We start from the raw sequence: 12,346 nt of genomic DNA, 5'->3' as shown, positions 1-12,346 counted from the left end.
AAAGTTGAGCAATAAAGCAGCTGCTCTGTGTGCAATTGAGTTGCTCCTCGAGCAACAGAAAAGCCTGGAAGGGTTTCACTAGCAGTTGTTTAGGGAAAACTAATCTTCAAACCTTTTGCGTCTATACAGGGCACTGCCAACAGGAGCTAACAACCAATCAGGAAAGCACACAAGAAGTCTTTCTCCAGCAATTGCAACTCAGACAGGTTAGATCAGCACACTTATGCCACAAGGGTGCAGAAAAACATATTTTTAATGTAGAATAGTTGGTTTGGAGCACAAGTGTAGCAAGAACACACAAACCACCTACAATATTCCTACAACTAACAGATGCAGTGTAATACAATGCAATTAACTACTTAAAGCAGCAATAGACGGTACAGTTTTTTTAAAGTGCAGCAAAAAAAAAACAGTAAATTACTTAAGAAACTACTAAATTACAGTTACAATTAATAAGAGAAGTGCAAAAAATGCTTTTTTTTAATAATGGATTGCTTCACGTGAAAGGAGATTTTTAGCATTCCTATGCAAAGTCACCAGACAACGAGCAGCTTTAAGTAATTCTGAATAATATCAGCATGTCCTTCTTGCAAAGTATCAGAAATTGAAGCAACTCTGATGATGCCAACTTGACATAAACTCTGTCTACATATTCCATAAGTAATAATTTAGTCATGTAGCCATTTATTTGTTCATTCTGCAATTCCACCTTTATCTTATTCAGGTTTGTGAGATATTCAAAGTCTATCCTAGTAGGTAATGGATGCAATGCAGAGAAACAATTCAACAAGTGATGCCAGTCCTTAGAAGCAATATGCCAACACCGTCCGCATAACCATGGGTAATTTAGGGAGCTGGCAATTCAGCTAAGGCACATGTTTGGAATGTGGGAGGCAACCTAAGTGGACAAAGGGAGGACACACATATTCTCCATACTGAAGGCATCCTAGACAGAAACTGATCCAGAAATCCCAGAGGCAACAACACCAAGCATAGCACTCCTTTGTCACCCAAAACTTATAATTCCAAAACTCGGATATAGAAGCAGAATTTAAAGAAAACCATGACATCTGTTTTGGGAATTGGCGGTAGGTGCCCCCCTTACATACTGTACTACTAACACTATTCTTTCACCACTATAACAGCAGTCACCAGATCATGAAACATTTTTGTTCTGTATCCATACAGTCCAACTTAGTTTGCTTTTTATGTAAATGTGTGCTGTTCAGCATACAACGTTTCACGTCTCATTCAGGTTAATGCTGCACAAACATTTTCATTTCAGCAAAAAAGTCAAAGTTGTGCTGCTCCGTGGATTTCAGGAAGCTAGTGGCATACATATACACATTATCTTAGTTGTGTAATCCACAAATAATTACATGAGCCATAATTCCAGTAACTTCATGAATGGGATAAAATGCAGAAGTAGGAACTACACTTACCGGAAAGGCTGCATTTAGAGAACAGTAATTTAGATGACACAGTTACCTATTGGAGTGTGGCCAAAAAAAGATACTGAAAGCAGGGCTGTACAGATTCTTAATGGCACAGCTTTTTCTACAACCCAAACACAAGTACAGTTCAATCATAGCGATGTATAAAATAAAAATGATTCAAGTAAGTCAGTAAAGAAAGCAAACATAGCCAAGGTGATTTATGATTATTATTTTACTAACTGTAGAAATAAATGACTGTTACAAGAATTTCAATATGAATTATGTGTTATTTAAATATTTAGAGGATATCTGCAATGCAGCAAAGGACAGTTATTTTTTAGAAGGGACTATTCAAGTCTGCATTTTCTAACTACAACCATCAATTTGCCTGTAAGCAGTAAAATAAAATACAGTGAACTTTTTTTAATAAAATACAGGCTTGACAAATAAAAGTATTATATTTTTACATTCAAAATATGGAAAAAGTAAGGGAGAGAGCCTGTCTTTAAATATTTTTCTGAACAAGTGTGACATATTAAACAAAATGAAAAGTCACAAGCATAGTCAAATTAAAACCAATACATGCAAATATAGAGAAGGTCTTGGGCCTAGGCAAACTTCGATTCAAAGTACTGAACAGACAGTATTGGCTCTTGTTTGCAACTCAAACCAAAAATCTCCAACATGCCATATACAATTAATTTTCTCATCTGGTATACAAGCTTTTGAAATTTTTGTAATAGAGCAAACAGGAAATGGATATTTCTGAGTAAATTTACATAACATCTTGTTTTTCATAGCATACTATGAATGATTTTTGTTTCAGGGCTGGTCGGCAATTGAAGATGCAAGGAGAATACATGTCTGCCCATTTACAAACTGTGAGTAAATCTGTGATACTTAGGCATGAATTCTACATACACATTTTAATTAGTAACCAAGGTTTTGAATTTTATGTACCTGTTTTAGTAAAAGTGAAGATAAAACTGAATAACAAAATAAGTAATAAATTATAAGAAATGTAGCCTGCTCCTGTTGTGAACTGAGCTATGGATTCCCAATATTTGAGTATGTAACCAATGCATTCATTTTAGACATAAATAGCATATACCGACTACAATATTTAAGCTTCGTAATTGTTAATAAGGTGTTCATCAACTTTGTGTGTAAACGTACTATCTGATGACTGAGGTGCTAGTCACATACATGGTCGCACTTTGTCAGAATGGTATTTTGTCTGTAAACGTACTATCTGATGACTGAGATGTTAGTCACATACATGGTCGCACTTTGTCAGAATGGTATTTTGTCTGTAAACGTACTATCTGATGACTGAGGTGTTAGTCACATACATGGTCGCACTTTGTCAGAATGGTGCATACAGAAGTATAGTTTCCTTCCTCTCCCCCTAGTAGAAGCTAGCAATGCAGTTCTCATGGTTAGGATATGCCATTGGACTACTCCTGACTTTTTAAGAATAATCTGCTGCCTATCAGCCATTTTTTCCCAAGACTTCTCCAAGTTACTTCCAAGACCTATGTTATTCGGACAAGCATTTCCTATAAGAATCCCTTGGCCAACTGGACAACTTTACAGTTCCCCACCCTTCCCTACACAACCCTTATCTCCATGTCTTTGTCCTTCGTTCTACTACCTCTTTACCATGCCACCTCCTTTACTGATTTCCATTTACTCCCTCCCCCTTTTTCCTCCTCACAACATCCCTACATCTCAGCCTCTTTAGTTCCCCTCCACCCTATCCTTCTCCTAAAAGTAAAAGTTTTCCCAAACTCTACTAATTACTACAAACCCAAACCGAATCTCTACCAGTCTCTTCTATACAAATACAAACCTAATAAACATATTTCCCTTCCCACTTACCTTTGTCTAGCCGGTGACATCCACCCCAATCCTGGACCAAACTTCTCTCCAACAAATCTCCCCAGCACCAACACCAAATCCTCAAGTAAAAACCTCAAATTCTTCACCATCAATGCCCAAAGCTTAATAAATAAATTAACCCTCTTCCATGCCTGGCTCAGCCATGACTTACCAGACATAGTAGCCATCTCTGAAACCTGGCTAAAACCTCATATAAGTGACTCTGAATTCCTTCCCCCTGGATTTCACTCTCGCCGATCTGACCACCCAGGTAGAAGAGCTGGTGGTGTAGCTTTAATCTACACCAACAAATTGCAAATTGTCCATCACTCCTTACCCTAACCCCATCGCTTCTTTCTCTAATGCTGAACTTGTGATTGGCCTACTAAAAATAAACATCCATAAAAGCATCTGTATCATTTCCCTCTATATTCCTCCTGGTAACAACTCCAGTACCATGGAAGACATACTCTCCTGGATCTCATCCAATATTAAGCTAGAAACATACATCATGGGAGATGTAAATATTGACTGGGGAAAAATCATCAACCCTAATCCCACCATAACGATCAACCTATTCAACTTCACTCAACTTACAAACTCCATAACTAGGCCTAACAAAACCAACCCTCCAGGCTCCATTCTTGACTGGATCCTAGTATCTCATCCTAACAAAGTCATAAAATCTGGTGTCATTCCTGACTCATTAGGAGACCACCTCCCTGCCTTCACCCTTCGAGCTACTCGCACTTCCTCACACTCTCACCAATACATTCATACTCATAACCTATCTAACTTTAACCCCACTACCTTCTCTGATTCCCTTAAGCTAACTAACTGGAACTCCCTAGAAATACTACCATTAGACAAAGCCGTTGACTACTTCAATTCTTCATTCTTAACTGTCCTTAACTCCCTAGCTCCAATTAGAACTAAAAGAGTTAAAACAAAGACCACTCCATGGCTCACCAAAGATACAAAAAGATAATGCTACAAAGGGATACAACGTGGAAAACTTACCTTTGCTATAAACAGCCAGAAATATTACTTAAATATAAACAATTGAGAAACCTAGCCAAAGAAACAAGTCATTAGAGCTAAAAAGTCTTACTGCATCAAACTACAAGAAAATCATGCAAAAAATCCCAAACAATTCTGGAACTCTATTAATTCCCTCCTCAGGCCAGGTACAAAAAAACAGCCCCTGTCCAGACGCCAGCAAATCTGACCCAGAAATTGCCTCACTATTCAATACCTTCTTCACCTCTTCTATCGCTGAGCTAACTAAGACCTTTTCCAACAATAACCCTCTTCTCCTCCCTGCTCAATCTCCCCCTCCCTCCTCTCTCCACCCTAATTTCGAACTCAAACCCATCTCCACCAATCTAATAAAGAAACTTCTTTATAAACTTAAGCCTTGCTCCAATGCCCCTGACAGCATTCTGTCCTCCTTCCTAAAAATAGCTTCAGATGCTATTGCTCTGCCTATCAGCATCCTGATCAATAGATCACTAATTGAATCTTATGTACCCAAACTATGGTGTACTGCATTTATTCTTCCACTCCACAAGGGTGGCAAAAATTGTAATGTCTCCAATTTCCGCCCCATAGCCATCTTCTCCCTCATCTCCAAAATTCTTGAAAAATGCATCCACCTGCAGCTCTTGCCATTTCTTACCAAATACCAGCTACTCTCTCCTACCCAACACAGCTTCCGCCCAGGACACAGTCCTAACTCCTCCCTTCTCTCCTTTTTACATTTTGTCAACTCAGCCCATGACTCTGGTAATATGGTATCTTCTGTTCTGCTGGACTTATCCAAAGCCTTTGATACCATCTCTCATACCCACCTTCTAAACCATCTCTCTAATCTCATCCTTTCCCAAAAAACTCTCTCATGGTTCTCTAGCTATCTTTCAAACAGGTCCCAAGCCTTGAAATGGGGCCAAGCCACCTCCTCTTTCCTTCCTACCCCCACTGGAGTACCCCAAGGTTCCATACTTGGCCCATTGCTATTCAATATCTTTATTAATGACTTCCACAAAGCCATTCCTAACACCAAAATTTTGCAATACGCTGACGATTCCACTTTGATCTGCTGCGGCACTAACCTAACAGAGCTCCAATTTCTGACACAAAATGCCTTCTCAACCACTGAAAACTGGATGCTCCAAAATCACCTCTCACTAAATGCCAACAAAACTAAAATCCTTCTTTTCTCCCCCTCAAAATCCTCCCCTCATGATAATAACTCTCTTCAAATTACCAGCCTCAATAACTCCTCTATCGAGATCGTACCCTCTGCCAAACTTCTTGGTGTCACAATTGATAATCAACTAAAATTTAACACTCATATCCAGCTAAACATCAAGAAAATGCACATAAAACTTGGCCTACTTTACAGAAACAACCAATTCCTCTCTCCTTCCACCAGACTAACTCTTGCCTTTACTTATCTCCTTCCCTCTCTTATGTATGGCGCTCCTCTGCTCACTAATTTATCTTTCACACTCACCTCCAAACTGGAAGTTTGTTACAACAAAATCTCCAGATTTGCTACCAATGCCAAATCCTCCTCTCATCACTGTACCTCTCTTCATTCTTTAAATTGGCTTGAACTCCCCAACCTACTTGACTTTCACCAAATAACCACAGCCCACAAATTACTATTCCAACCCACTAACTGCCCTGCTCTATCCAACATACTACAAACTTATACCCCCCTCAGACTCCTTAGATCTTCTCACCAAAACCTGATCACCGTTCAAAAACCCAAGCACCCAGCAGGCCAGTTTCTCTTATCCTTTACCCTAACAAAAAAATGGAATGCTCTACCCTCCTCTCTAAGGACCTGTAACAACCATAATAACTTCAAAACTCAACTTCATTCCTACCTCTACCTAAACAGGAAATGCAACTGTGCTCTTCCACCCATATCTCTCAAGCCCTCCTCCCCCTTCACTCCAGGCTAACCTTTTTTTTTTCCTTCGTAACCTCACTCTCAACCGCTGATTCATATATGTAACTAAATAGTAAACTCTAGCTATTATGATATAAGCTTGTTTTTATTTTCTGAACAAAAATTGTAATTGTTTTGTCTTATTCTTGTTGAAGAAACCCATTGTTTGTATTACAAACAACCTTTGAAATTTTCATGTTAATAAACTTTGTTCTGTGGAGCTTTTCTCCCCCGGCCTCCACTGAAAACAGGCCCTCAAGCCCAGTGGACCTACCTGGTAATCAAACTGGAATAAATAAATAAGTTAACACCCAAGTGAAGCAAAGTATGTTTCAAGAATACTAAACTGTTATTGCATTTATTTTTGTGCTCAGTCATTAGCCCACCACCAGAACTCACCCCCTCCCACTCCTATCTTTATCAAAATTCACTTAAACACGTCCTCATACTATACTGCTCCTATCTCCTCATGCCTGCTTTTTGATATCTGACTTTTGCTGGTACACTTTATTTATAACTAAACATTCTATGAAATGAATTCTTTAATATGCAAGTGCTTTAAATTTCAAGCTAACTCTTTTTTCATTTTCACTGATTGTTTTGTTTTTATTGAGCTGTTCCAAATATGGTGTACCCTTGCTCTGTTCACTCTTGCTATGCTTGGGCTCACTTCGCTCCTCTACCCTACCCCCATTCCAACCCACCACCAATTTAATTACATGTATTCTTTCTATAGCTCCTCCCCTACACTCCTGTTAACGAATCCCATACTACCTCTTATTATTCAATTAATAGCCACACACACAACATAATTATCTGTTTTAACACGTCTTCCCATTTTTGCCAAATATTATCACCCCTAGCAAATAATGTGCAAATTTACCTAAACATATCCATACCCTATTTCCCCTCACAAACCCAGCCTTCATCACATACCTAATCTACCTACCTTCCCGCTTCAGTATCTCTTAGCTCACACCTCTCATAATGCTGCAACCTAAAAGCACTACTCTTCTCACCTTACACACACTCACAGCTCTCATAATGCTGCAGCCTAAACGCACTACTCTTCTCACCTTACACACACTCACACCTCTCATAATGCTGCAGCCTAAACGCACTACTCTTCTCACCTTACACACACTCACACTCACACCTCTCATAATGCTGCAGCCTAAACGCACTACTCTTCTCACCTTACACACACTCACACTCACACCTCTCATAATGCTGCAGCCTAAACGCACTACTCTTCTCACCTTACACACACTCACACCTCTCATAATGCTGCAGCCTAAACGCACTACTCTTCTCACCTTACACACACTCACAGCTCTAATACTACTAACATATAATGCTTCCCTCAATCACAGACTAATAAACCTATAGCTCCTAAATCATCCACCTTTCCTACACAGGACAACTATCTAAGCAGCTTCTCAAACATAGTAGATAGTCTTATTGAGCCAAACAGTATACACTTCTCAAAGAGAAAAAATGTACTCTACACCTTAGAACCCATTCTACAATTACATCTAGTCTCACTCTTCCACAAAACTGTAATTAACCAAAACAATTATTTTCTTTACCTTAATAACCTACCCCTATCTGGGGATATTTACCCTAATCCTGGACCCTCACATAACCACTATCCACCTCAAACACCTTCTACAAAGCAAATAATGCTAGTCACCCTGAATATACATAGGCTCTGTAACAAAATAACTGAATTCCATTCCTGGATAACACAATACTTCTCAGATATATTAGCATTCACTGAAACATGGTTAAAACCACATGTCAAAGACACAGAACATCTCCCACCTGGATATAGCATACTGAGAAAGGACCGTATCAACAAAAAGCAGGAGGTGTAGCATTAATTTATCCTAACAGTTATGCACTACTATCTTACTCAAATCACTCCTCACCTTTACAATGCTGAAATCCTCATTGCATCACTAAAATATATATATATATATACCCCCAGGCCAGAACATCCATATCTTAGAAGACTTCCTCTCATGGATTTCCAAGAACATCTCTAATGAAACAGTAATCATGGAAAATTTCAACATTAACTGGCTAAACCGATCCAAAGATCCTTTGTCAAGGGTATCATCACCTTGTGACAGATTCCTTTAAACACCTCACTTGAGCTCATAAAAGTCCAAATCTCCATAAACAATAGCTAGCTATAGCATACCCTCTATGTCCCTTTCTGAGCACAGTAGCTATCTTAACACATTAGCAGAAATTCCCATTAAACACAGGATTTTTCTAATTGGGGAATTCAGCTGTATATTAATAAACTAGATGAGTTATATTGCCAATGGTGAGCATTACCAGCACTTCCTTAGCATTATAAGTACTAACTCTCTTTCGCATATAGTTAACTATGCTACTAGGGGCCCCAGTATCCTAGATCTGGTCCAACCAATATGGCCACTTATTGCATATCTCCATATGTATCATCATGTCTTGTTAAATCAGACCATAATTTACTGACTTTTTTCTTTAAAACTGGTGACATTTCCCCTGTAATTAACTCTGTGTTTAGGAATTTCTCAAAAGTAAACCATATGCGGTTACTTAATGTCTTACATAAGTTGTGCTGCAATCCTCCTCTGAAGGATCCTATCGCTCAACTGCTACTTATGCCTCAGACCTCTGACTTCTACTTCCAATTAAATAGTTGTACTGAAATGGCAGTTCTTATCCACACATAACAGAATGAAAATTTTAAAAACAAACCCCTGTGGTGGGATACCCATATAAAGAAAGAAACTGAGTAATGGGAACTTGGGAAACCTGAAGTCAACTATGAACTTAAAATAACCACCAAAACGAAAAATAACTATGGATCCTTCTTTACCTATTTGAGGAAGGTAAGAACTAAAACCTAACATTGTTTGGAGCCAGTCCACAATAATATTAGACTCTCTGACCCTAAGGAAATATCCAATATCCTAGCAATCAAATTTAGTGTAAATTTTACTCCACCCACAGTTATATCTATTCAAAAAGTTCAACAATCCCAGCCACCCCCTTTAATTACTATGGACGATCCCAGCCACCCCCTTTAATTACTATGGACGATCCCAGCCACCCCCTTTAATTACTATGGATGATCCCAGCCACCCCCTTTAATTACTATGGATGATCCCAGCCACCCCCTTTAATTACTATGGACGATCCCAGCCACCCCCTTTAATTACTATGGGACAAGCTCACTCAGCATTTTCAAACACTAAGAATACTTCACTCGTAGGGCCTGATAGCATACCAGTTGGTCTGATTATCAGTGCCAAATTAGAGGGATCCTGGAAAACAGCCATTGTAATGCCATTACACAAGTGTGGCCCAACCGTAGATCCAGATAAGTTTAGACCCATTCGAATCCCTAGCCTCATAGGTAAAGCTATGAAGCACATTATCTCAGACTTCATTAAACTAGATATTGAAAATTTGTTAACCCTCGGCCTTCATCAATTTGGCTTTGCCAAAGGAAGGTCCCGGCTCTCTAACCTCATTAATTCCTTTGAAGAAGAGATTGAAGCAGTGGATAGTGGTTATGCAGTGCATACAGAATTCCTAGACCTGGCCAAGGCCTTTGACACTATTCTTCATGCAGGCATTATTGACAGACTTGTAAATCTAAATATAAGTCCTTATATTGTGTAGTGGATAGCTAACTGGTTGTCTGATAGAGCCCATGTGGTTAGATTTGCTGGTTCTAAAACTAAAACTGTAACCTGTGTTATACCACAGGGCTCACTGTCAGTTTCTTTTTTTTTTTTTTTTGGCATTTATGTCTCATGCCTTCAAGGCAACAGTCCTGGCCTGTGGGTATCTGAGTTTGCACAAAACTGCAAATTAGATGTTATTATTTCCTCTTTGAAAATTACTCCAGTGATGGTTAGACTATGTTAACTACTGGTGCAAGGACAGTAGTCTGAACTAAATGTGAAAACAATGTTGTATAGTTTGTTTTCATTAATGAAACATTTCCACATTATACCATATTGGTGACACACCTCTCCAATCAGACACGGTCATAAATGTTCCATATCTTCCTTATCATATGGCCAGCATGTCTGCATAGCTCTTAAGCCTTCTACCTGGTTCATCTAATTTCCAAAGGCATGTCCTCTGAATCAGTGAAGTCTTAATTACCCTTTGCTGTATTGAATATAATGTCCCTTTGGCATGCATTTTTCTTAACATGCCACATAACTTGCAGAGAATACTTCTTCTACAGGACTGTCTTCTTTTCAGAAAGTACTTCTCTTACTATATTCAAGCATAATTTTGAAGACTGGATATGAGACCTTAAATTGACTCCCCCAGTTTAGTGGCCATGTTCATTATGGATATGGGCAACAAGTAAATGTTCCAGTAGTATCTTGTTCTGCCCTCCTCTGGGTTGGTCATACACAAAATATAAGGGCTAAAACCTACCATGGGAATGTAAGGTTAGGCATCTTTAGATCCTCACAGATCATGAGCCCAGTAAGTACCTATGAACATATAAACATGATAGTCATCAGAGACTCATAACTAAAAATATAAATGGCCACAAGGCTTCCATTCACCTGTAAAGACAGGCAGACCTTTCTCTCTATAATCGGTCTATTAGAGAGTCTACAGTGGTGATCTGCGTCTAGCCTTCTGAGTAATGAATGATGTGACTCTTCTTGACTTCTTCCTTTGCAGAACAAATAGTTCCTCAAATACCAAAGGACCTAAGCCACCAGCAGCAGATAAACACACCAGCAAGATAGATTCATATCTCAGTGTACCTCTCACCTTGGAACAAATTTTCACTACATGTCAAATAGAGTATTACTTTTGTCAGCCTCAAGGTAAACCTAGATAATTAGATGGCAGCCTCAAATTCTGTCCTAGTCTGTATTGTGTTGCCTTCTGTAGACAGCTTTGAGATGTGGTTAGCTAGGCCTGTAATGGTCTGTAGACTGATTACTTAGCACTTTCCTATGAACCTATGAATCCATGAACTGCTGCTGCGGTTTGTATTTGTGCCATACTGATAACTTTGCTTATGATCTTTGCTCTTCTCTTGTTTGATGTCTATAGAGTTAATACATTTCTGTAAGGGGGATGCTGGGGATGTTCTGGGGGGCTCGTACCCATGCATAAACAGATTTTGTCTTGTTCATTGCTGTATATGAAGCTTCACAGAGTTATTATTCTACAAAATGAGTTTTCACTGAAATGGCTCTTCAGTGAGCTTGCCATAGAGTTTCTCTTTCAGCAAAATGGCATTCAGTGAAAAGACATATTGCTGTAAGTATGTATGTATGTATGTGGAAATGGAATATGTGATCCTACTTGTAGTGGTACAGACTCATAGATAGCCTTTATGGGCTTTAAGTTTTTATAAATAAACACACTGAACACTAAACATACATATATACATATATATATATATATATATATATATATATATATGAGAGAGAGAGAGACAGACACACCCACACAGAGGGAGACAATCAGTACTTTGAGATAAATACAATCAGTTTGTAGTTTCATCTGTGTTACATTGTAGTGTATCTGTCAGTGCAGGGGATTAGGGCTGTAATTTGTTAGCAAACTGCTTCCTGTGACAGAGGCTTTTTTCTCCTTCAGCCTTCACTTGCCCATCTTGAGCAAGTCAGTTAACCAGATAATATTTTGTAGACGTTTTGCTGGGCTCCTCAGTGGTCTCCTGGACTGCATACCTAACAGCTACCAATTAACCCATTGCATTGATGTGTGTACTAAATGACCATTTGATTTTAGCTGTGTCAGTAAACATGTCTGATTACTTGCATTGCTTGTGGCTGGCAGCTCTGTGATGAGACGTGTAAGATCACAAACGTTGGGTAAGCATATCTGTCTTTTTCTTCACTGTTGTGCAACTTTAGAGTAGGTATATTTAAAAAAGCATGGATGTCAGGGTGGCAGGGGGGCTTGCAACATTTTTGACTTTTTAAATGTTTAAATGTGTGCGTGATTTTCTTGAGTTTTTAATGCTTTTGTGATGTTTGATATGCTGGGATATTATATA

General features: G+C 38.8%; 1 protein-coding gene across 1 annotated transcript in view; it reads left to right on the top strand.

Moving 5' to 3' along the window:
• The window catches only part of IL17REL (interleukin 17 receptor E like), an 877,228-nt gene that overhangs the window by 405,294 nt on the left and 459,588 nt on the right, over positions 1-12,346 (top strand). Inside the window, exon 9 of the mRNA XM_044088776.1 lies at positions 2,263-2,317. Coding sequence (XP_043944711.1) covers positions 2,263-2,317 — 55 coding nt within the window. The remainder of the gene's footprint in view (positions 1-2,262; positions 2,318-12,346) is intronic.

The sequence above is a fragment of the Protopterus annectens genome, chromosome 11.part0 (genome assembly GCF_019279795.1).
Source record: "Protopterus annectens isolate FY-2018-M chromosome 11.part0, PAN1.0, whole genome shotgun sequence".
In the NCBI taxonomy this organism is placed as follows: Eukaryota; Metazoa; Chordata; order Ceratodontiformes; family Protopteridae; genus Protopterus; species Protopterus annectens.
The sequence above is the reverse complement of the archived record's forward strand: the minus strand, read 5'-3'. Positions and strand labels throughout refer to the sequence as shown.